Genomic DNA, 23,270 nt, shown 5'->3' on the forward strand with positions numbered 1-23,270 from the left:
TCGGTAACCATGGTTTTTTGTACCAATAACCAATCGCGCCAAACAAAAAATTCAAATTTCGCGCTGCGTGAATTTTTATTGTTTATTGTGCCCAGTTTATGTCGTAATTGCGTCTAACTGTTATTTTCAGCGGAAAATTTTCACATAGTTATTTGCAAATTTATTACACAAAAAATTTTACTTCCTTTATTTTTTTGCGGGAATTCGAATATTTTTGCGCCGTGACTTCGCATCGACGACTAATTGGGCTTGACGTTTCAAGTAAGTCCTGGACGGGACCTCCTCCTCGTCTTCAGATCCCGTGGGAGGTGGAGGAGGAGCCGGGGAAGTCCCGGGCTGGGGAATTGGAGTTCTACGTACTAGGCCACTGTACGGTCCCGGCAACCACTTTTCTTCAATATCTTCAAGTTTAACGACCTAATAAATTAATTTATTACAAGGAATGGTAAAAAATGTGTTAAAAAAGCTACGTTTTCTTCGTTTTCAATGCGGATAATTTTGGCCAAATCGGACTTAATGCACTTCAAAGTGCCCAAAACGTTGCTTTCTGGCACCGAAATCGGGTTAATGCAAGCTTGTAACTCTTGAACAGATCGGAGAATCGTCTGAATCGTCTTATCCTTCACCAGTTTCAAATTGTTGGTTTTGAGTGATATGTTTTTGATTTCGTCGATTTGGCTTAGCATTTGTTCCATTTTAAGCGACTTGCGTTCAGTTTCCTTCACTTCAGCGTACTTGAAAAACTCCAATTGCGTGTTTAAATCGTCCAAATTCTTCTCGAGTTGTTTCTTCTCGCTTTCTGATTTTTTCCGTAGCAAAATAAGCCGTTCTAAGGTGTCTTTTTGCATGTTAAATTTGTGTAAAACCTCCGAGGTGTTAGTGGCCCCTGTCGCTTTCTTCAAAACCTCGAAAGCCCGAGTTAAAACTTCCTCCGGTGGTGATAAAGTTGTGAGCATTGTTTCATTTTCCTCCTCAATTATTTCCTCAACTCTTGCGACTTTCACAACTTGGAAAATACGTTTTTCCAGCAACTCTAACTCTTGTTTTCGCCTCGTAACCAATCTTTGGCCTTCCACAGTTTGTCTATCTCTAAAATGTGCACTTGACATTGCAATTTTCTCCTCTCGAAGGAGGTGTCCACGTGCTGTGCTCCGTTTTTTCGTGGCTTCGTTCATTACGTGTTGCAGTTCGGTAATGTCGTTATTTTGCAACGCTAATTCCTCCTCAATTCGCTTGATATTGCTCTCAAAACGGGCCGAGTCGCGTAACAGTGACTTTTTCACGTCTTTATAACGGGCGGAAATGTGGTTTGCCTCCCTCAGTTGGACCTCAACAGCGTGGATACTGTTCTGAAGTTCACATGTGGCTTTTTTCGCCGGTTTATCGACTTTTTCAACGACTTGTTGCAGAGATTTCTCCGATTGTAACAATTGGAATTCTTCGCCTAATTGTGTTAGTAATTTCTGGCGTTTTTTAATTTTGTAATTGACCAAGTTTAAGCATTTGGATTTGTCGATAATTTGCAAATCTAGCAATTGTTCAATTGTGGACGTGCTTTTGTCATCGATTGGCCCAAGTAATGATTCGAGTTTCTTGTAAGTTTTGATGAGAGCAGCAGTTGATTGGGTTTTTTCTTTCAATTTTTTCACCAATTCTCTGATTTCAGTCTTGAGCTTGTGAATCTCGTCAGTGTTTGATTTTCGTTCAGCTTCACAGTCTTCAAATGCTGCCTTTCTTTGACCCTCTAATCAATCTGATTTTACGCGGAATTTGGCTTTTTTAACACTTACCGGAAAGTTGGATCTTTTTCTTTATCTCCAACATTTGTTTATTGATCTCGGCTGGGGTTAAATCATCCTGATTCGGCTTCATTTTAAATAAAACACTATTTATTGATCAAACTTTGAGTTAAAATTCCCACCGAATGATTATCGGATTGCCAACGCAAAAAAATAAAACACCACAAATATAATACAAGTTGCTTTATTTAACAATAATTGTTAATAAAAATACAAATTTTGACTGAAAATGACGTTTCACAAACGTCAAGTGTGAATAAAAACTAGTAAAAATAATTTCAGTCTCATTAACTACATACTTAAGATAGAAATAAAAAGACAAAAAAATATAAAGGGGGTGACAAACTTAATGTCCCAACTAATAATTACTGAATGCACCTGTATAGAAATGTCAAGGCCATTTATTACAATTCCAAATAAAAAATTCCCTAACTTTTTCTCGTTTTATATCACAACTTCAGTTGGATTACATGTTTAACACACAAAAATTAAAAAAAAAACAATTGGCAGTGACTCAACATTGGCAGTTATTTGATTAGCGAAAAAACAATCGGCCTCTTTGGCAAATCGGAAGTTTTCAAGTCAAGTAATGATGTAGTCCAACTATTTCGCGTGCAAGGAACTGTCCAAAAAAATAATAAATCTGTGACCATCAACACACACACACACACACACACACACATACACTCTACAATTTTATTTACAAAGCACCGCCTCTTAATGGTCACATGAACACAATTTGATTGGTCATCAATCAAGTCATTCCGTTGCCAGGCCCCTCCCACTCGATCAAAAACTCCAGTTTTCCACTCGGACCCACCCTTTTCGCCTTAACCGCAAACCTCTCGCCTGCTGCGATCCGATTCGCCGCCCCAAAATAAATATTTACTGAACTCTTCAAATCGTCCATGTTTATCTCCGGCTCTTGTTTGACTGGACTCGGTTTTGTTGTTGGCCCCGCCTTTTCCTTCTCTGGCACCGCCTTCTCGGGCCGCTGTCGCAACCTAAACCGGAAACATAACAACATTGCTTGGTAACACTTATACTAACCTCCGCCCATTTAATGCAAACTCCGTCCCTCGTTGTCCCCATTCCTTTGAATCAGTTCTGACCGGCAGAACCGCTGCTGTTTTACTGGCTGTTTTCTCAAATCGGCCCCGCCTTAATCGCCGCCTTTTAACTTCACCATTTGGTCCAATAAAAATATCTTTTTCGCTCAATTGGCGTTTCTTCGGTCGCATTAATGGTTTGCCTGGTATCACAGCCGTTAAAGGTAGAGGTAAAGTAATTGTATCTTTGCTCCGCCTTTTTTTCGGCTCATCCCCGCCCCTTAGTAACGCCAAAAATGGATTATTTTTACCTTCGAAATCTTTCGGTGGCGGTATTATTAAATCAAGTGTGCTTTTTGATGACGTTTCATCACCTGATGATTCACCGCCGCCTTTTTTCAACAATGGCTCGGAAAAATCATCCGATAGAAGTGAATTCGAACCGGAGGCGGGCGGTGTAGGCGGTGCCGAAACAGAAGTAGGCGGAGTCAAAGGCAGTGATTCGCTTTTATAATTCTTACTGCTATCCAAACTGAAACGTGTTAAATAGCGTTCGGTTTCGTCATTGGTCGTCGTATTGCGTCGTTTGCCACGCCTTTGACCCGTAATATTCGAAAATGGGACGGTTTTTTTCGCACAACCGGCCAATAAATGCAATGGCTCCTCCCTTTCGGGGCTGGGACAAGGCGAATCGGTTTCAGAACGATTACCGTTTTGCTGATAGGACACGCCCATCATAAGACCACGCATATGATTATCACACGGCACGACCACGCCTCCATTTTCAGCAAATGGGAGGAATTGTAGGCGGCGATTACCTTGCCACACCTCACGTAGCTCCTCCTCCGTGATACACCCATTGAAATTTAGGGTTACGGTGGGGGCGGGCGGCGGTAAACGCACACGCAGCCCCCATATTGTGGTGCGTTTTTTTATTTCACGACCGCACTTGAAACGATTTCGATTGTTTGTGAGAACTGACAGGATGTTGTCACGACGTTCTGATTTACTCACTGAAACGATCTATAGGGGAAAAACCTAATTAGGAAAATTGAGGGTTTGGGGATTTTGACGCACCTTTGGTGGTAGCTGTAAGGCATGCCAATTGTCATTAATATAAGGAATGACAGTTGTGTCCAAATCGTAATACTTTTTACTATTGTAAGCTGTGAGATTGAAAAGCATCAAGTGAACAAGATCAACCCATTTCATTTCCAAACGTCTTAAAAACTCCTTGCCGTGATTACAAATCGAACAAACAAACACATAAAACCTTTAAAAAATTCCAATCAAACACTGAATACAATATTTTTTCAACTACCTGTCGCCGCAATATAACGGATACTGAAGACAATCCAAACACCTTTCATGAAACCATTGTTTACACCTTGTACATTGTAACATTTGTTTGTACCATTCGCCATTTTCACCACAATAACAATAAATGTGTTCGTCGTTTACCCGATGATATGTGTCCCATGTAAGCGAATTTAACTAAAATTTTTATACAAAATTGTAAAGAAAAAAAATTATTCAATAACACAAAACCAACTCACATCGTAAGGTAATACTTTTGTAATTGGAGCAATAAAACGACTGTCGCTACTTGACGAAGCCGCATTTCGAGATTCTCGCTTCAAATGCTTTGAATCAGTTTTTTTCAGTCTATGTGGTTCGCTGCTTGTACATCTTTTACACATCCATACTGAATCTTGAAACAAAACCAACATTTATTAATATTTCATTTTCCCGCTAAAACGCACAAGAGAAATTACGGAATTGACCACCAGATGACGCATTTTCTTGTCATGTGTACAGGTGCTCCATTTTGGATGTCCGAATACGGGATCTCCGAAATTAAGAGGTTTAGAGAAAAACTAGTAAAAAAAAAATAACTTTGGCCAAACCGCATTTCGCTGTCGTCTTTTGTTTTCGACTGATAAAGAAAAGTTGACATTTTAGTGAAATATTAAAAAATTCATATCCTCCTTATTATAAAAGATACACATTTGAAACAAAGACATTATACAGACACTTTTTTACAGAGAATTTAATAATGTTATCAGCGATTTTTTTTACTCATTCGTTTAACTGTAATAATATAAAGTTGTATTTTTTTAAATGAGAATCATAGTTGGATATGACATTTTCGAAAAGCTTATTTTTTTTTCTGAACTCGAAACAATATAAATATGGTTTGATGTTTTTATATATTTTTGATAAAAATATATTTAAAATATTTGAAAGTAGTTGGCCATGGAAAAATTATTTCACATAAAAGGTGTGAATAATCTAGATAGTTTGTGAACGGTTACTAAAGTAAAAAAATGTGAAATTATAAAAATAAGCTATGTTAAAGTTATTTTCAATTTAACAAAATATACGAGCGTCGCAGATTTTAATTACATAAAAACTGTGCAGAAAATTGCAAACGATGTGTCACTACCATTTGATGCCACTTTTTCATGATTTAGTGAAGTGCAATGGAGGTGATAATGTTGATATTTTTTAACCGCAGATGGAATTTGATTTTGGTGTTTGGATTGACATTTTTTTGTAAAATAAAATTTTATTGATACGCAATCATACAATTAATAAGATTTTTCTTCTTCCGACATTTCTTGTTTAAAATTGGAAAATAGAATGACAACGTAAGCTTGCCATTTTAAATATAAAAACAAATAATTTTTATTAATTGCAAAAATTTGATCTAATAAAAATTTATTATGCTGTTTTTGAATTAATTAGCGTTTAAAAAATCATTAAATTATAAATACTTGTTGGGGAATACAATTTTCATAGTTTTTATGATTCCCATTTAAAAAAATACAACTTTATGTTAATACAGTTAAACGAATGGTTGAAAAATATCGCTGATAACATTATTAGATTCTCTGAAAATAGTGCCTGTACAATGTCTTTTTTAAGATTTCGCTAAAATGTCAACTTTTTTTTCTAAGTTTATAAGGTTTTTACAATCGAACATCCAAATTGCGGCACCCTGTACATTTCTTTCACAAAGATTATGAATAATCGTGCAATTGCAAACTAACATTAGTGTGATAAAAATGTAATTAAGACGACTTTATCTGATACGGAACGTACGATTTTATCCAAGAAATGTTAACTACTGATGAATCAACAAAATTTTACAAAAACCATAACGAATTCTTGTAACTTTTCCAATTAAATTTCTTATAATAAATAATTAAGACACAAAATTAAAAAAAAAAACACAATAGGTAACCATCAATCTGTCACCTGTCAAAGTGTGACATAATGGGGGCCCCCTTTTACCTTCTTTTTGGCATTCGTTGGGAATTTCGGGCTGATGACACTTGCGATGGTACCCCCTGCCGCATTTATCACAGACCGTGATTTCGGTGTTGTTTTTGGGCGTGGATTTCTTGCAAACGACACACAAGAGATCCTCCTGTTGCGGTTGACTCAACTTGGTCAAATCCTTGAAACTCGACCAACTGTCCGTATTGTCCCCGAATTTGACGAGACACCGTTCCCTGGCCCCATCAACTTCGACCACCGTTCCCAGATAGTACCTGCCGTCCTTTTGCTTGAGCAGCACGTCCTGACCGGGCCCAAAGTCGGCCTCCTTGGTGGTGGAGTCGGGCTCCGCCTTGCGGCTCTTCGCCTTGGGGCACGCCATCACAGCCCAAGACATGCGCCCCCTGCCCACAACCCCTCAACGTCCATCCAAATTGAGTGGTGCTTTTGCGGCCATTAAAACGACTCTTGTTTGGTCAAAGCGCGCCAAACGGATCGGCACGAATCTGACGCACTTTACGCAGCAAAAAGCACACAAAAGGCACACGAAATGTGTGCACAAGCACGACAAACGAACAAAACGACACACTTTATTCAATTTAAACGAAATTTTCTGCGATTTTGTTCAAAATTAACGACATTTTCACACGATGACACTTGGAGGAAGAACAGAGGGCGCCGCGAACACAAACACAAAACTACAATACTACCAACTGACACCAACATTGCTCATCGAACGCGCTCACATGGCCATAAAAATACAATAATCTTTATTTAAAGACTTGCGATCCGAAATAACCACTAAACGAAACGTTTTATACCTTTAAATGCAACTACGCTATTTTGATTCGTATTTTTGCGTTGCCAACCATACAAAATAACAATTACAAAATGGAAACGAAGGATTAAGGCCAGTCAGTTAAATTTTTACTCTCCGTTAGTTGCTAAGGTAGTTAAATATATGTTTAAAGAAAAATTCAAAACTCAGTATTAGGAAAAAAGACTTTATTAAAAAACTCAAAACAAAAAATAAATTCTGTAAAGTGTACTTAAGTGTAATTCTAACGTGAGAAAGTGAAACAAATTTATCTATGGTGTCCTTTTCGGTATTTGCTGTGTTCCCTGTCTCTGTCTCCCCTATGGGGACTCCTATCTCTGTCTCTGTCACGTTCCCGACTTCTTTCCCTGATTTTCTTCTCATGTCGTCGGTCATCCCTGTATCTGTCTCTTCTTCGTTCTCTCTCATTATCGCGCAAAAAATCCTTTCTTATATCTTCTCTAACACTATGTCTGTCTCTGTCACGCGACCAATCATTACGTTCCCTCTCCGTGTTTCTCGGTCTCTCATTGGTTGTTGCCGTGGCAACAGCTGCTGCGGCGGCAGCAGCAGCAGCAGCGGCTGCTTTGATAGCATATGGAGGGAATCTAACCTAAAAAAATTCACGTAGAAATCCCCAATTTTTGGTTTTTTTCCCAATTATTACTTCCAAATGTTTTTGAATTTTCTGCTGTATAGGCACCGGAATTCGTGGAAATAGCGTCGAAAACCACTCCAATTTGACCAACCATTGCCTCAGCATTGTCCCAATGGTCATCATTTGCCCCCCTCCTGCTTTAACATCCAATTCCTGTAAAATTGCAATAAAAAATCTCTGATAATAGTACAAAAAATGAGGCATTTCAACGACGATAGATGGCACTCTACCTGTTCCTACGCACCTCTTCATCTTCTAAGTAATCTTCGTACCATTCCAGGAGATCTTTTGGGGGCAAAGTGTATCTAATGTACATGAAACCTAACGCTCTAATATAGGGCGAATCGCAGTGGTTTATGAGGCCGTTTAGTTGTTTACGGGTCAGTTTTAGCGTGAACAGTTTGTAGAGGAGACAGTAGGCGGTGGAGACAATGCCTCCGGCCCCCACACCTCTCACCCCTCCGCACATACCCGTTTGACCCGAAGTGCGACGCGAACCCTTCTCCCAGGGCTCCAAATGATTAACTTTGTAGTAGATTTCATCGACGACTTCGTGGTACGTCTTCAATTCGTAAAGATTGACTAAGGGGGCACCAATAGTAAGGTTAAGGTTTTGACATTTGACATGCAACAACTACTAGATTAAAATGGCTTACCTTTGAAATAATGCGAACTTTGTATGTTTGTCAAAATCAAAGGATTCAAATTCATGGTGCGTTCGTTGCCCCAAAGTGGCAATACGTTACTTTGCTTGGATTTGGACGCATATTCTAGAAGAAAATTCTCATTTGCCACAAAGGGAAAATACCGAAACAAATCACCTTCATCGCTGTTCCCACCCTTGCTGTTGTCCATCATTTCGCAATTTGTGTCACAAAAATCGTCAAATTACCCAAAAATCAAAATTTTTTTCCCAATTACTTGACACAACACCGCCATTTAATCACCAACTCGCATTAACCGTCCTACCAAAATCCCCAAAAAAGTCGGGTTATGACGATCTCAAAAAGCGAAAAAATGAGCGAGGAAGTGAACAGTTTGGAGGAACAAGCACGCAAAAGACAGGAACGCTTAAAATCACTTAAACGCAAACGTGAAGACAAGTCCAACGATACGAAAAGTGACCAAGACGCCGCACAAACTCTACCAACGTAAAACAGCCCTAAAGGCGATTTTTCGTGTGCTTATTTGTGTTTTCAGGCCGAAATTTCGCAGTTACAGGCCACAAGATAAGAATTTGAATGAGCATTTAGTCACAAAACGTGAATCAATTGATGTGCGGAACGAAGTCAAGGATTTGCTCGATTTGGCTAAAGGTGAGATGGTTATTGATCAATTGGACATTTCGTCACTTGCTCCGAGACAACCCGACTGGGATTTGAAACGTGACGTTGAGAAAAAACTCGAAAAGTTAGCCAAACGGACACAAAAGGCCATGGCTGAGTTAATTCGCGAAAAATTAAAAGCAAAACAGGATCTGGCTGAGGTTTCAAACGCCCCAGTCGACATGTGATTGTAATAATTACGTTTTGTATTGATTTATTCCTAATAAATTATTTTTATTGATTAGACTTTGAATTTGGCGCCTTGAGTTTGGACCGTGCGCATGCGCATATCGCCGCCATTTTGTAAAAATAGGACGCTTTTGCGTTGTTGTCCACGTTTATTTTATCTCAATTTTTACTCTATAATTAAGTCTAAATCGTGTCAGTTTCACTCGTTTTGTGCAGTTTTTACGGTAAGTGTCCCAACTGTGTGAAAATCCGCGCGTGAAACACGAATTTTTACCAGGGGCGTACTTTCACCCAAAAACCCGTTTTTCCTCGCATCTCCTGCAAAAATGTCTCGTTATCGCGAATGGGATTTATCGTGCAAGGTCTACGTCGGTAATTTGGGCTCATCGGCGAGTAAGCACGAAATCGAGAGCGCTTTTAGCAAATATGGGCCTTTGAGGAACGTTTGGGTCGCTAGGAACCCCCCAGGATTTGCGTTCGTCGAGTTTGAGGATCCTCGCGATGCGGAGGACGCTGTGCGAGGCCTCGATGGAACGTGCGTTTTTTTTTGTTAATTTATTATCTGTTTTAATGTGTTTTTTTAAGGCGTTGTTGTGGGACGCGCGTTCGCGTTGAAATGTCCAATGGACGATCAAGGCGGGGCGGAGGCCGACGTGGCCCCATGAGATACTCCAGGTTTGTAACAAGGGGCACACGGTAGCGAGCAGGTTTTTAGTTCAAGATTTTGATCAAAATGTGTCATTAACTCAAGGGGGCGCTCCTATTTAAAGGTTTTTTTGTAGCGGTAGAGGTTTCAAAGTAAGGTAAGTTGACCAATGGACTTTGGTGGTTCTGTTATAAGTTGGTAAGGCTGGGAACTTTTATTTTTATTATTCTTTTCTTCTGTGTGGACTATTAAGAGGTTTAGAAACAACGTTGTGGAGTTGGTAAGAGCCCAAGAATTGTGGTTTCCAGTACATAGGTCATGGTAAGGTATTTCCCCTCGTTGAGTTAATGATGCATGTAAAAAATCCCGCGTTCGTCGGCAGCAGTTAAAGTGGTTTGGCGCACGTTGCAGGGCAGCGCCACTGCTGTTGTTTTCTCCCTCCGACTGAGACCCACCCCCTCCCCGGCCACACATCTCATCTTACATCGACACACCCAACAACAGCTAAGCTACATCCACCATCAGTGGTGCTACTTCACTTCAGCTAATCAGTGTGTTAAAAAAAACCAACCAACGCACGCACGCGTCTCACGTGGTTGAACAAAAATTGATAGCCAACCAAAAATCAACGACATGTGTCAACTACAACCAACTTTAAATTCTCCTCCTTTCTTCATTCTAATTGGTGGGATTTTAATTACAATATAATATAAACGGAGTGTTGCTCGCAAAATGATTGGCGGCTAGGGTAATGTATCAATTTTGCAGGCAGGCAATCATTTTCGAAACACCCGCTATATTCAATGTATATGTCATTAGAGATGTTTGTGCCTGGTTTCATTCAAAAAATAATAATTCCCATCGTAAGATGTTGATTGATTTTCGTTTGTTTTCGTTACGTTTTCTTTAGGGGAATTTTATTTTTATTTCGCGCTTTTTTTGTGGTTCAAATGAAAATTGTTGTATTTATAGGTCGAGGTCACCCAGACGGTCGCGCTCGCCGAGGTCAAGGTCACGCAGCAGGGATAGACGCAGCCGATCAGATTCCAGAGATCGTCGCTAAGAATTAAATACACTTATTTTTTCTTCTCTCATTATGTATTCAATTACTAAAACATTGTGTAATTTACATGCTTTTTTTAATGACATTTTCTTTATATGTGAACGTTCAGTTTTGAATGTGGGTTGATTCTGTACAAAAAACGAGTTTTTTTTTGTAATGTTAGTCACACTGTAAGGGTTTACCCATAATTTGTCGTGAATAAACAATATTTTATTGGAGACAATTGCATAATTTTTTTCCTTTTAATTTAATAAAACGGAAAAATCCTCAGATATGAAGAAATTTAAGTTAGAAAGTTTTTTTTTTTTTTTTCAAATAATTTAATTTGAACTTGGTACCTTATGGTGTCATGGTTGGCGACACTGCTTGAGACACTATTATAGAGGTTAACCAAAACAAACCTCCCAGAATTTATGTTTTTTCGTGTAATAACCCACTCAAAAGGCTTTAGAACCGCTCTGAAGTCGCTAATCGAGCCCTCAGTCCGGCGACGAAGCCTCACAACAGGTAAGTGTGAACTTGTGTATAACTGGTTGACTACCAGGCAAATAATTCCGGGGGCTATTTTTAGCCGCTTTCCTCAGTCTGCCACCATGCCTCGCCGTCGTTACACACCCGAAACGGACCCTCGCGAAAAAATCAAAGACTATTTTCGCAAATTTATCGCATTTATGTGTTCGCAAGTGGGCGTTGGGGCCCTTGTTGTGTGTTACACTCTAATAGGGGCAGTCGGTTTCAGCCGACTCGAGTCGACATTTAACGACACTTCCGTCACTCGAGTCGCTTCAATTCGGGGGAATTACACGCGTTTGTTGTGGTTAGTGGCGCGCAAAACTAACGTTTTCAACCAAACTGAATTTTTCATTGACACAAACGAGAAGTTGAAGAATTTTCAAAACGAAATGGTTCTCGTGATTAAAAAGGGGTACAATGGACACGACGGGGGCAAAATGTGGACGTTCCCAGCCGCCTTGATGTTCGCCTTAAGTGTCATTACAATGATCGGGTACGGGAATTTAGTGCCGCGCACCGGTTGGGGAAAATTCGCAACGGTGGTTTACGCCGTGTTTGGGATTCCCCTATTTGTGCTGTATTTCCTCAACGTGGGGGAAATCCTGGCTGGGTGTTTCAAGTGGGTTTATACGAAGTTGTACGAATGTAGTACGAAACGGGGGGAGGAGAAGGTGCATAAGAGGATTGTGGTCCCCACTACAGCATGTCTTTGGGTCATGGGGGGCTATATTCTCACGGGGGCTATCATGTTTGCCGAATGGGAGCATTGGACGTACTTAGACAGTGCCTATTTTTGCGTTACCAGTCTTTGTAAACTGGGTTTAGGGGACTTTGTCCCTGGAACTGCCTCACAAAATGGAAACGAATCGAAACTTGTGATTAATTTTATTTATATTTTGGTGGGGATGGGGTTAGTGGCCATGTGTTTCAATTTGATGAGGGAAGAAGTGAGGGTGAAAGTTGAGGAGTTTAGGGAGGATTTTAGACAGTGTTTGGAGGATACGAGAGTGAGGATTGAGGAGTGGTGTCGGAAGTATCGATATAAAGACCAGTTTTAGTGGTTTTTGTGTTACTTTTTTTGTTTTGTTTTTTTAATTATTGTGTGTTCTGTGAGTGTTTTCTTAGTTCTATAAGTAAAGGATTATTTGGAAACTGTGTTTCCGGCCAGAGTAAGCAATTTTCCGGTTTTTAGGCAAGAAATTGTCTAACTTTCTTCTAAACTAGTTTGTTCAACAAAAAAATTCATAACTTTAAAACTAAAAGTCGTAGAGCAAAACGGTTTGTTCCAGTGAATTCAGCGGCTCATTTTCTGTATTGTACCAACTTTTCACGAGTTTTAAAATTTTCAATTTTTTTGCTAAAATTTCCTGAGTTATACACTTACCTTTAAAGAGGTGAAAAAAAATTTTTTTTAAACTCACTCCAGTAAGTTTTTATGGACTTCTACATGTCTTAACAACCCACAAAAGTTGTTAAAAGTCCACAAAAAGTCCATATGTTCGATTTTTTGATGTTTGATTTTTTCAATTTTCGTCGCAGTTTTTGTCGATTTTGGGTACCCGGAACATTTCTCGAGCAATAGCTCCGGAACTATTAGAGATAACCCTATGATGTGTACTATGTTTGGAAAGCTCTTTTAATGATCTATCATTTGCAAAAAAGATTATTGTTGTCCGACTTATAGTTTTCGAGAAAATGCAAATAAAAGCAAAAATTAGATCATATACTCAAAAATTCATAACTAAAAAACTATTGGGAATTTGGCAATTTTCTCGATGCCAATCGATTCCCCGGATCATTTTGCATAGGTATGGATCAAAATAGTTCCACTTTTTCGAATAGTTTAGCCAGAAATGAGAAAATAAAAAAAATTAAAAAAAAGTTAACACCCCCCCCTTAAAATCGGTCAATTTTTAAAGTGTCTCTAAATCAACTAAAACCGATTCTATCTTATAGATTTTGATGTTCTCTTTCCGATCTAAAAAAGCGTTTTCTCCTAGCTCTTTTAGTTTGGCCGTAATCGGCGTTTGAAAATTGAAAATTTTTTTGCGAGATATCGCCTTGAGTCCTATGCCATTTTGTAGAGTTTTTTATTCCGGTTGTCCTCCATTTTTCCGTTTCTCGATAACTCTAATAGTTTCGCCGTAATTGGCGATCGAAAATTGAAAAAAAGCGAAAATGGAAACCTTTTTTTGCGTTTTTCTCGGAAACTGTAAGACTTAGAGCAACGAACAAAAAACCATCTGATAGCGCTTAATTTTAGCTATTTTTTCGTCTAAACCCGGAGCCGCTCCGGGCAACGGTTCCGGCTACAGAGGCGATCAAAGTTTTTCACTAAAAAAATTCATAAAAGCAATGCGGTTTGTTCGATTGAATTCTACGGCTCATTTTACATAATATATCAATTTTTCACAAGAATTAAAAATTTAAAATTTTTTGCCTAAATTTAGGGTAGCCATTTGTCATAGTGAAGAATTTTATTCATTAAAAAAATTCATAACTCGAAAACTAAAAGTCGTAGAGCAATGCGGTTTGTTCCATTGAATTCAGCGGCTCATTTTACATATTATATCAATTTTTCACACGAATAAAAAATTTAAAATATTTTGCTTAAAATTTTATAGTGGAAAATTTTATTAAAAAAATATTCTGATCTAGAATAAAGCTTTTTTGTGTGTTCTGGGTTTCCGGCCGTAGTGATTAGTTAAAATTTCCCCGTTTTACGTAAATTTGTGCTTGAAAAATATTCATTGGCATACTTCCAGATTGTATTGGTATGAGGTATCTCAATGTGAATGGATACGAAAATAGAACAAACGACGTCATTTACATCCGACCGCTTCAAAATGGGAACAAAACCGCCGTGATTTACTTCGGAGGTGATATTCAGGTTTGCCACTTTTGAAAAAAATCCAAAAAAAAACACCAATTGTAGGACTTTACCGAGAACATGCAAAGCCACCGAGATAATAAAAACTACCTCGACTGGAGTTTAGATAACACGAGTCAAATCCTACAAAATGCATTCCCCGCCTCACACGTGATTTTAATTCGACCTGCGAGGTGGTAAAGTCCCGATTTTTTGCATTTGTTTGTGACCACATTTATTATCAGAATGGAGTATAAGACGTTCAGTTGTTTCGAAAACTTCGTCCCTTGTGCCAACTGTGGGGTTCCCCAACACACACCAATGCACCACGCTGTTGAGCATCTTGAAAACATGATCGGAAATTTGGAAAAATTGTCCCAGGACTGTTTAAGCGACCTTGATTTGGTTTTAATCGGTTTTAGTAAAGGTTGCGTGGTTTTGAACCAATTTCTTTACGAGTTTCACACATTGGGAGAAAAAACACAGTTTGTGGAGAAAATCAAAACTATGTTTTGGTTGGATGGGGGACACAGTGGGGGGAAGAACACTTGGGTCACCTCCAGGCCGATCTTGGAGACTTTGGCAAAATTTGGTGCGTTTTTTATTTTTTCCTATTGTTTTATTTTGCAATTGTAGGTATTCAAGTGAGAATTCACGTAAGTCCGTATCAGATTGGGGACGAACGCAGGCCCTGGATTAAAAAGGAAGAACGCATATTTTACAACACTTTGTTTGGGTTAAACGTACAAGTTGCCCGGCTGGTGCATTCACCAGATTTGCCTCCAACAATTTATCAACATTTTGCTGTTTTGAACGAATTTAATCGAAAATAAAGAATTAAAAAAAAACTAGTGATTTTACTGACATCTTCGTGGTAATACTGTGTCACTAAACTGACAAATTTACTCGTAAAATCATGTAAATCGAACAAATAACGTAAAAACGATGTGGTTTTTAGCATATATCAGTTATTTAGCAATAATAGTACAATTAGTTTTCGTAACGATCGCAATCGGTGAGTTTTTTCGGAACGCTTCGTCCCTAACCTCACTTCTCACCCAGCTGCAGGTCTTTATTACTTAGCCGAACTAGTCGAAGAGTATTCAACAATAGCGAAAAAATGCATCTGGTGGGCCAATACGGTAAATTCGTTTAAATCGCCCCCAAAAATTAGACACAAATTTCAGGTGATAACCGTGCTCTACGTGTGTTTGTGGCTATTTGAGGGATTCCCCACATACATGATTGTGTGTGGGGTTTTGGCCCAAGTGGCTCATTTCTGCATTTTGAGGCACTTCCCTTGCGTCTCTCTCACCTCACCGGAATTTATTTCCGCCGTCATTTTGCTACTTTTGAACCATTATTTCGCTTTTACGTATTTTGCCGTCGTACATTACGTATTTTCAGAGGTAAAACCAAAACCAATTGTCAAAGTTTCAAGTATTTTTTCAAGGTCATGGCGTATTTTGTGCTGTGGTTATGGCTAGTTCCGTTTGCATTATTCGTGTCTTTATCAGCAAATGACAGTGTTTTGCCTACGATAAGTGAACAGAAAGGTAACTAACACATGTAAGACTGAAGGTAAAGTGTTAAAGTTTCAGATAGTGACGTCGTTTCCAATTATTTTTCCAAAAAACGAAAATACGGTTTGCTCACTTTTTTCAATTATGCAAAGGAGTCGTTGCTTCCAATGAGGACGAAAAAAATATTCTAGTGACTGACTTATTATGAATTAAATTATTTATTGTATGCAAGTTTTTCATTTTTGGACCAGTCATAGGTCATAGGTACCCTATTTACCGGCAATTTTTTTTAAATTATTCAATTAATTCCGTATTCAGTGCGTTATTTTTGCCCCATTTGCGTAACTACTAGCAATATTTACGTTTTACGAACAATTTTGTACAAATTGAGCCAATATTTACACATTATGATCGAGGTTATGTTACAAATTATTACACTTATTTCGCGTTTTTTGTCACAATTTTTTCCAATTCCCGGATGACTACCCCCATAATTAAGAAACAAATATTCAAATACGTGAAAAATAGTTAAATTGAAGCGCTTTTCAGCGTAAAATTGCAACAGAGTCCTTCTTTACCGACCTTGTGAAACAAACCAAATTAATTGAAAAAATTAACATTTAATACATAAATTAAATAAATTGCAACAACTTAAAAATTAATCCTGCACCGTCAACCCCTTATTATGCGCTTGCAACACAGCGACCGCCTCCTCCACTTTCGCCTTCAGCGAACCTTCATTATTAACCAAAGCCTTCAGCTCACTTATATCAATCTCCAACAACATCCCAGTAATTTTCCCCGCAATCTCGGGATACGTCTTCTCAATCACCCGATACATCCTCTCGCCCAACATCCTCTTATCATCCGCCCCCGGATCGCCCCCATTCCCCACTCCCACACTGACCCCCCGTGGGGGCGCACTGGCCGTATACTTACTATTCGGCCTCGCAATTGGCACTTGTTGCCCCGTAATTGGCCTCGCGCTTCGATTAATCTGAACTTGGGGACGCGACGTCGACCTATAGGGCGTTGCCGGTAGGAGGGGCATATTATAGGTCCCATTCAAACGTGGCACTTGTGCAGTCCAACGCGGCGTCGGCCTGATCTGTGCCATATGGTTGTAAAACCGCGGAAGGGTGGGAATAAGAAACTGAGGCGTGGTCAAAGGCGGCGACATCGTCTGATGCCGGATCCTTTGCATACACTGCGCACTTAAATACGCCCTTCGATCCTCGTAACGCTGCGCAAGCGCCACGTAAATCGGCTTTGAGCCAATCATACGCCCGTCCATTTCCGTTATCGCCTTGGACGCCTCCTCCGGGGTGGAGAAACAAACGAAACCGAAACCTTTGCTCCGCCCACCCTCAGTCATGACCTTCGCTGATGTGATGGCCCCAAACTGGGAGAATTCCTTGCGTAAGCGGTCATTATCGAAAGTATCGTCAAGGTTTTTAATGTAAACATTTGCGCCCTGTATGCGATTGTACCGTTCGAGTTTCATTTGTTCGTAACATTTTTTCAGTTCTTTGATTCGTTCGGATTTTTTTTGGGCGCGTCCGACGTACAAGTTTGTGCCGTTTAGTTCGTAATTGTTCATTTCGGTGACGGCTTTTTCGGCACTTTCCGGCTCTTCGAAGGCGATGAAGCCGAAACCTTTGGACGTCCCGTCTGGGTTGGCCATGACCACGCATGATGTGATGGTGCCGTAGTTTTTAAACAAGTCGTACAGCTGCTCCTGTGTTAAATTGCGGCCGAAATTTTTCACGTAAACGTTGGTGTATTTCTTGGATTTTTCGCCGATTTCTTTCTCGCGTTCGGCGCGCGGTATAAATTTCCCGACGTAGACTTTTTTGCCGTTCAAGAGCATACCGTTGACTTTTTCGATTGCTTTATTCGCAGCTTCGATACTCTCGAAATGGACGAAACCATAGCCTTTTGAAACACCATCGTCGTCAATGGCAACCTTACACGAAAGTATGTTTCCAAAGGCCGAAAAAGTGTCGTACATTGCCTTATTGTCGATGCTTTTGTCCAGATTCTTGATAAATACGTTACCAATGCCCGACTTGCGTAACGAGGGGTCCCTTTGACTCCACATTATCCTGATGGGTTTCCCCTTCAGGAGGTCAAAGTTCATGGTGTCCAGGACCCGTTCAGCTTCTATGGTTTGACTGAAGTTCACGTAGGCATAGCCCAAACTTTGTTTGGTTCTTGAGTCGCGGCAAACCCTCAAAGACAGGATCTGACCAGCCGGGGAAAATTTCTCGTAAAGTAGGGCTTCGGTGACGTCCGGATGCAAGTCACCAACGTACAGAGACGTTAGCGGGAAGAGGATTCCTTGACGGGAAGTCATTTCAGCTTAACACTAATTTAATAGACGTATTTTTTTGGTTTTTGCACAATTTTACAAAGTTGTTTGTTTGTTTCTTTGTTTATTGACTAACCTTAACAACGCCTTGCACAGGCTACTACAATTATTCTTACAGTTTTACTCCCCCCGGATTGTTTCTAAATAATCGGACACTTCGCGCTGAAGCCTGTGATACTTGGCCATAACCGGACGGTAATAATAAGCCTGATAGTCCCTCCGTTCGGCAATTTTCTGCTTAACCTGTGTCTCTAACATGCGCAATTGCCGCTTCTCATTCTCCATAAACAAATACGCCAAGTACTTCTCATAGTCTTGCTGGGGGCTCGTCATAACATAACGGGCAAAAAAACGCGTAATGGGGCTCTAAAACAACTGACATAACCTCACTTTCCACCAACACAACCACAAACTTTGCACCTTGTAATACTCCCAATATTTGGGCGTGTAACCCTCAGGAATCTCACTAAGGGTGGCTGGACCGATAAAAACGTTCGCATAGGCAGTGATCAGCCCCAACGGTATAACCCCCAACATTATGTAAAAGTGGAACAAGTCCTTGAATTTGGTCCATTGCCAGCGCGAGGGCTGGATGGGCAACACGCGGTGGTCGGACATGGGGCGCCATAGCGCTACAAACGGGGTTATGTAATAGCCCCCTTGTTCATTATTGACACTCACCTAGAGATTTTTGCCCCAAAAGCGGGCGCAATTTACTCAAAATCATCGTCTACGGCACCAAACACCGCAAAAATGAGAATTAATCGTGTTTTTGTGATTATTTTGTGGTTAAACGAATGACTAGTGTGACATAACGTCAGGTTTGCCAACCCATGTATCACTTACATTCTCTTACAATTTTTTATTCATTAAAAAAATAAATAAGGTGTCCGCTATATTTTCTAGAAGAAATGATGAAATACATTATAGTTTCTGCCTATTTAAGGTTCTGTGAGTGTAATTTTTCTCGGTTTAGTGTGTGTTGGCAGCTTTTGGTGTCACTTGTTTCGCCATTTTGTGTGCATCATTTTGGCGTATTTGTAAATAGGGTTTAATTCGCGTAAATTGACTAAAAGTGCGTTTGATTTTGCATTTTTGTGTGTGTTGTCCGCAGGTCATGTCTTTGAGTGAGCACGAGGAGGGGTACATAGTGAAATTGCGCGGTTTGCCATGGTCGGCAACCACCGAAGATATCCTCAAGTTTTTCAAGAATTGTAAAGTGTTTAATGGTAAACTTGGCATTCACATGACGTCCTCACGTGAGGGGCGCCCCAGCGGCGAGGCGTTCGTCGAGTTTGAGAGTGAGGACGATTTGAATTCGGCATTGAGGAAGGACAGGGAGCACATAGGGAGCAGATACATTGAGGGTGGGTTTTGGGGGGCTGTAGTGTGCGTTGATTGATTGCCTCGTGCAGTTTTTAAGGTGAACAAGGCCGAGATGGATTGGGTGATTAAAAGGTCGGGCCCGACTTACGGCGTCAACGATGACGGGTGTGTGAGGTTAAGGGGGCTGCCGTTCGGGTGCTCCAAGGAGGAGATTGCGCAATTTTTTACCGGTACGTTTGGCTCGTTTTTGGTTTTGGGTTAAAACGAACGAAAAAGTCGCGAGAAAATTTTAATTACATTTTTTTCACACTTTACTTGAATCTATCTCTCCTTTAATTTTTTTCGTGTGTTGTTGTTGAGTTCAAGGGTTGATTGGGTTATTTGGGTAGGGTTGGAGATAGTACCGAATGGGATAACTCTACTGACTGACTACTCAGGGCGGAGTTCAGGGGAGGCTTACGTACAGTTTGTTAACAAAGAAGTGGCAGAGAAAGCTCTGCTGAAACATCGCGAAAAAATTGGACACAGGTGGGGTACGGGAGGGAATGGGGGCTCCCTTTTTTATCTGTTGGTTATTTTGGCGCCTGCACACTTATTTGACAAATAATTCACCAAGACTAAAAAATTCATACCTTCCTCATTATAAAAGATACACATTTGAAACGAAGGCACTTAAATCATAGAAAAATACCATTAAACTTTGCTAGAGTGAGTTAAAAAAAATAAAATGGCTACTCTAATTTTAAGCAAAAACCGGAATAACATGTAAAATGAGTCCTAGAATTCACTGGAACAAACCACATTGCTCTACAACTTTTAGTTTTTGAGTTATGAATAATAGCGCGCTATCAGATGGATTTTTGTTCGTTGCTCTAAGTCTTACAGTTTCCGAGAAAAACGCAAAAAAAGGTTTCCATTTTCACTTTTTTTCAACTTTTGACTGCCGATTACGGCGAAACTACATATTAACATACAACTATTATTAGAACTAAACGAATGATTATTAAATTCTCTGTAAAAAAGTGTCTTTGTTTCAAATATGTATCTTTTATATTAAGGAAGATATGATTTTTTTTAAATTTGGATAAAAGACCCGAGAATGTGTCACTCGTTTTTTTCTATACTAATAAAAATAAATGTGAAAGCGCCCGAATCGAGGTAAGTTAGTGCCCATCACACCATAGCCCCCTTACACCATCGTGTCGCTAATTCGCGCCGCATTTGTGCCCCCTTTAGATACATCGAAATATTCAGGAGCAGTTTATCGGAAGTAAACAGCGTTTTGGGGTACAATAATCGTCGAGGAGGGGGCTCCTCCAATTCAGGGGGGCTATACAACTCACGTCCAAGTCCTTACGACCGTGGTGATCGTTTTGGGTCGTCGTCTTCAAATAGCCGATTCCAATCACGCAGTTCACGCAATTTTAAAGGTGTTAATTCTGACTACAATAATTACGAGAAAAGTTCATCAACTTGGAGCAATGGAAGCGATTCACGTGGGGGGCGAAGCCCCTACGAGATTGACTCCTGGAGTGAGACGAATAATCAAACGGGCGACAGAACTATGCATTGTGTGCATATGAGGGGGCTGCCGTTTAAAGCCACAGCGGCCGATATTACCGACGTGGGTTACACATAATCTCACTTTAATTTTTTTTTTTGTAATTTATTGATTGTAGTTTTTCAAACCGATTGTTCCGACTAATGTTAAACTGTTGCAAGATCACAACGGAAGGGCTTCCGGTGAGGCAGATGTTGAATTTGCCTCACATGAAGACGCCATGAGGGCAATGAGTAAAGACAAGGGGCACATGCAGCATAGATATATTGAGTTGTTTTTAAATTCGGCGGGGGCTGATAATGGAAATTCCGGTTACGTTACCGGACGGAGAAGGGTTTAGTTTAAAAAAAAAACAAGACTTTGAAAGTATTTATCTATCTAGGAATATTTTTTTACTTAAATTTGGATTCTTATTTTTGTATTGTTGTGTTCAAATGACGTACAAAACGCCGGCCAAGGTTTGGTTTGTTTCTGTTTCAGAGGTTACTCGGATGAGAAATCCAATTTACCCTCCATTACTAATTGTAATTAAGCAGTTTTATAAATGAATTAATTTTTAGTAAATAAATTATTAATTCGAGTAATTTTCCTAGTATTATTATCCTCCCTAAACTAATTACAAGAATCTGTATTATTAGCCAACTGTGAGGTTTGCGGTACAAAAGTAACACTTGAACATCTATGAACGTGTATATTGATTCTAAAAATAGTTTTATAATATACATGGTTAGAAATTTCGTTCAAGCAAGCGACTAGATGTGAAATCGAATAAAAGCGCAATTTATTGTGGTCAATAAAATACAAAAAAAACCTAATCATAGGCTCGAAAAAAACAGGAACAAAAATATAATAAATAATAATATAGGAAAAAAATGAAGCTTAATTAACAAACATTGATAAAACAACACTCAGTAGTAGTAAATTGTCGTTTCCTACGTGGTTAAGTGCAATAAATAAGTTGTTATCTTGTTTTAAGTATACCGGGTGTTCCGTCTAATCCCCACGTTAGTAGTATTGAAAGTTCTAACAAAGATGTTTATTTGAAAGTTGGTACTCAGCCATAATCCGTTGAATTTTGCTCAATGAACCCAAGAGATATGGTTGTATACAAATTTTCAGATGACTATCATTATTCGAACTACTAAAACTTCTAATGTGGGGTTTAGACGGAACACCCTGTAGATAGTGCCCCCTAACCCTGTTCCAGTGGCACTTCCCTCATTTTCATCGTGCTTCCTTTGCTGTCAATTTATCGATCAATTCTTGAAGGGGGGCTTGTTCTCGTCGTTCAATTAAACTAAATTCCTGTCAAAAGCACAGAAAAATTGTGGAAATCCCCAAATTTTCTCCTCACCTGCACGAAGAAAATAAAATGTTTGAAAGAGGTATTAAGATGTGCCTCTTCCCCTAATTGCACCACTTGACTAAAATGTTGATGGTAAATGTGTGCATAAACTCGGAAAAGTCTCTTAAGGATAGTCTTAGCAATCGAGAGGAAATTTTTCGGAAATGGAACTCCGATTTTCGAGGGAAAAAGTGTCTCATCATCAAGTTGGTCCTGCACCCATGTCATGAGATAATCGATGTATTTGGGCGCAGAGCACTTGATGGGTTTCTTAACAGTGTGCCCATCGGCCCAATGGTACTCATATTTGGGGCCCGCTGACATTATGGGACAACTCTCTTCAGTGCAAAACTCTGTTATGGTCCCGTACAACATATTGATTTGGTTAAAGAAATCAACGGCTGTGGAACAAGAGGGCTGTATTTTGGGGTGCATACAAAAGGGGTACATACTGTTGACGGCCACCCACTCGTTTAGGTCTTCGCCCTCGGGGAGCATCACCGCTAAACGCAAATTACCAGAACCTAAAGTGGCAGCAGCGTGTTTCATCAGCTCGTACTGATGGGTGCCTTCAGGGATGTTTTTCTTGGGCTTGAACGTCTTTGACGAACGGCTGCCGCTACAAGGGGGCTGGTAAAGGGGCGCACTGGGACTGGGGGGCTACTTACAAAAGGAAACTCATCGTGACTGCGCTCAACTCACTCAAAGGCAAAATGGGACACAATCACAGGAAATAAACCCATAATCCATCGACCAGAAACAATTATTCACGATGAAAGTCTTATCGGTACAATTTTCGTGACCTTGGAATGGCAATTGTCAAAAACAAGCGCCACATTTGAATTTTTCGCGTAATTTGGGCGCAAACAAACGTAATAATTAACACTCGGAGCGCTAACAATTTATAATTAAATGGAACGCAAGAACTGTGCTG

The 23,270-nt window shown here is 39.8% G+C and overlaps 11 protein-coding genes across 19 annotated transcripts; 5 read left to right on the plus strand and 6 right to left on the minus strand.

The window, feature by feature from the left end:
- Positions 1 to 68: 68 nt before the first annotated feature.
- CCDC151 (Coiled-coil domain containing protein 151) lies at positions 69 to 1,914 on the minus strand. Its single transcript, XM_967161.4, has 3 exons — positions 1,791 to 1,914; positions 471 to 1,744; positions 69 to 417 (listed from the first exon to the last, which is right to left on the minus strand). Exons 1-3 carry the CDS (start codon positions 1,870 to 1,872, stop codon positions 187 to 189), a joined length of 1,587 nt encoding a protein of 528 aa, XP_972254.2. The 5' UTR covers positions 1,873 to 1,914; the 3' UTR covers positions 69 to 186.
- Positions 1,915 to 1,967: 53 nt separating this feature from the next.
- Pcl (Polycomblike) lies at positions 1,968 to 6,827 on the minus strand. The gene is made up of 6 exons (XM_008202107.3): positions 6,146 to 6,827; positions 4,405 to 4,559; positions 4,170 to 4,342; positions 3,926 to 4,121; positions 2,850 to 3,871; positions 1,968 to 2,803 (listed from the first exon to the last, which is right to left on the minus strand). The coding sequence occupies exons 1-6, from the start codon at positions 6,525 to 6,527 to the stop codon at positions 2,554 to 2,556; spliced, it is 2,178 nt and encodes a 725-aa protein (XP_008200329.2). The 5' UTR covers positions 6,528 to 6,827; the 3' UTR covers positions 1,968 to 2,553.
- A 293-nt stretch (positions 6,828 to 7,120) lies between these two features.
- On the minus strand, positions 7,121 to 8,567 carry LOC658767 (uncharacterized protein). Its single transcript, XM_962389.2, has 5 exons — positions 8,427 to 8,567; positions 8,262 to 8,375; positions 7,850 to 8,187; positions 7,615 to 7,758; positions 7,121 to 7,560 (listed from the first exon to the last, which is right to left on the minus strand). Exons 1-5 carry the CDS (start codon positions 8,461 to 8,463, stop codon positions 7,216 to 7,218), a joined length of 978 nt encoding a protein of 325 aa, XP_967482.1. The 5' UTR covers positions 8,464 to 8,567; the 3' UTR covers positions 7,121 to 7,215.
- Positions 8,568 to 8,598: 31 nt separating this feature from the next.
- On the plus strand, positions 8,599 to 9,171 carry LOC660856 (uncharacterized protein). Its single transcript, XM_967057.4, has 2 exons — positions 8,599 to 8,756; positions 8,806 to 9,171. The coding sequence occupies exons 1-2, from the start codon at positions 8,599 to 8,601 to the stop codon at positions 9,116 to 9,118; spliced, it is 471 nt and encodes a 156-aa protein (XP_972150.2). The 3' UTR covers positions 9,119 to 9,171.
- Positions 9,172 to 9,193: 22 nt separating this feature from the next.
- LOC658639 (RNA-binding protein 1) lies at positions 9,194 to 11,051 on the plus strand. Of its 4 annotated transcripts, none has more exons than XR_010334956.1 (5): positions 9,194 to 9,343; positions 9,397 to 9,654; positions 9,705 to 9,794; positions 10,177 to 10,513; positions 10,738 to 11,051. XR_010334956.1 is itself a non-coding variant. In XM_015984198.2 (4 exons), exons 2-4 carry the CDS (start codon positions 9,446 to 9,448, stop codon positions 10,211 to 10,213), a joined length of 336 nt encoding a protein of 111 aa, XP_015839684.1. In that variant the 5' UTR covers positions 9,194 to 9,343; positions 9,397 to 9,445; the 3' UTR covers positions 10,214 to 11,051. The 4 variants fall into 4 exon arrangements, 2 of the variants coding, with proteins under 2 accessions (XP_015839684.1, XP_967049.1); XR_511772.3 differs by having other exon boundaries at positions 10,177 to 10,450; XM_015984198.2 differs by having other exon boundaries at positions 10,177 to 11,051.
- Positions 11,052 to 11,172: 121 nt separating this feature from the next.
- On the plus strand, positions 11,173 to 15,058 carry LOC103314895 (uncharacterized protein). Of its 3 annotated transcripts, none has more exons than XM_008202103.3 (5): positions 11,173 to 11,335; positions 14,107 to 14,231; positions 14,277 to 14,404; positions 14,456 to 14,802; positions 14,847 to 15,058. In XM_008202103.3, the coding sequence occupies exons 1-5, from the start codon at positions 11,242 to 11,244 to the stop codon at positions 15,041 to 15,043; spliced, it is 891 nt and encodes a 296-aa protein (XP_008200325.2). In that variant the 5' UTR covers positions 11,173 to 11,241; the 3' UTR covers positions 15,044 to 15,058. The 3 variants fall into 3 exon arrangements, with proteins under 3 accessions (XP_008200325.2, XP_064214148.1, XP_972100.1); XM_064358078.1 differs by having other exon boundaries at positions 14,856 to 15,058; XM_967007.4 differs by lacking the exons at positions 14,456 to 14,802; positions 14,847 to 15,058 and adding an exon at positions 11,400 to 12,510 and having other exon boundaries at positions 11,208 to 11,335; positions 14,277 to 14,293.
- Positions 15,059 to 15,064: 6 nt separating this feature from the next.
- On the plus strand, positions 15,065 to 15,959 carry LOC660687 (uncharacterized protein). 2 transcript variants are annotated; one of them, XM_008202106.3, is made up of 5 exons: positions 15,065 to 15,225; positions 15,273 to 15,352; positions 15,398 to 15,619; positions 15,664 to 15,766; positions 15,806 to 15,959. In XM_008202106.3, the coding sequence occupies exons 1-5, from the start codon at positions 15,156 to 15,158 to the stop codon at positions 15,922 to 15,924; spliced, it is 594 nt and encodes a 197-aa protein (XP_008200328.1). In that variant the 5' UTR covers positions 15,065 to 15,155; the 3' UTR covers positions 15,925 to 15,959. The 2 variants fall into 2 exon arrangements, with proteins under 2 accessions (XP_008200328.1, XP_971992.1); XM_966899.4 differs by having other exon boundaries at positions 15,812 to 15,959.
- A 374-nt stretch (positions 15,960 to 16,333) lies between these two features.
- LOC660632 (polyadenylate-binding protein 4-like) lies at positions 16,334 to 18,089 on the minus strand. Its single transcript, XM_966848.4, has one exon. The coding sequence runs from the start codon at positions 18,087 to 18,089 to the stop codon at positions 16,392 to 16,394; it is 1,698 nt and encodes a 565-aa protein (XP_971941.1). The 3' UTR covers positions 16,334 to 16,391.
- A 59-nt stretch (positions 18,090 to 18,148) lies between these two features.
- Positions 18,149 to 18,927, minus strand: ND-SGDH (NADH dehydrogenase (ubiquinone) SGDH subunit). The gene is made up of 3 exons (XM_966792.5): positions 18,786 to 18,927; positions 18,525 to 18,736; positions 18,149 to 18,470 (listed from the first exon to the last, which is right to left on the minus strand). Exons 1-3 carry the CDS (start codon positions 18,829 to 18,831, stop codon positions 18,225 to 18,227), a joined length of 504 nt encoding a protein of 167 aa, XP_971885.1. The 5' UTR covers positions 18,832 to 18,927; the 3' UTR covers positions 18,149 to 18,224.
- On the plus strand, positions 18,926 to 21,575 carry LOC660514 (heterogeneous nuclear ribonucleoprotein H). Of its 2 annotated transcripts, none has more exons than XM_008202102.3 (6): positions 18,926 to 19,055; positions 19,219 to 19,471; positions 19,520 to 19,660; positions 19,820 to 19,958; positions 20,667 to 21,054; positions 21,110 to 21,575. In XM_008202102.3, exons 2-6 carry the CDS (start codon positions 19,222 to 19,224, stop codon positions 21,329 to 21,331), a joined length of 1,140 nt encoding a protein of 379 aa, XP_008200324.1. In that variant the 5' UTR covers positions 18,926 to 19,055; positions 19,219 to 19,221; the 3' UTR covers positions 21,332 to 21,575. The 2 variants fall into 2 exon arrangements, with proteins under 2 accessions (XP_008200324.1, XP_971832.1); XM_966739.4 differs by having other exon boundaries at positions 19,030 to 19,164.
- Positions 21,576 to 21,750: 175 nt separating this feature from the next.
- On the minus strand, positions 21,751 to 23,164 carry mats (mob as tumor suppressor). 2 transcript variants are annotated; one of them, XM_966682.4, is made up of 4 exons: positions 23,005 to 23,163; positions 22,789 to 22,955; positions 22,346 to 22,737; positions 21,751 to 22,296 (listed from the first exon to the last, which is right to left on the minus strand). In XM_966682.4, exons 1-4 carry the CDS (start codon positions 23,016 to 23,018, stop codon positions 22,216 to 22,218), a joined length of 654 nt encoding a protein of 217 aa, XP_971775.1. In that variant the 5' UTR covers positions 23,019 to 23,163; the 3' UTR covers positions 21,751 to 22,215. The 2 variants fall into 2 exon arrangements, with proteins under 2 accessions (XP_971775.1, XP_064214149.1); XM_064358079.1 differs by having other exon boundaries at positions 22,346 to 22,955; positions 23,005 to 23,164.
- Positions 23,165 to 23,270: the final 106 nt, after the last annotated feature.

Source organism: Tribolium castaneum, chromosome 7 (assembly GCF_031307605.1).
Source record: "Tribolium castaneum strain GA2 chromosome 7, icTriCast1.1, whole genome shotgun sequence".
In the NCBI taxonomy this organism is placed as follows: domain Eukaryota; kingdom Metazoa; phylum Arthropoda; class Insecta; order Coleoptera; family Tenebrionidae; genus Tribolium; species Tribolium castaneum.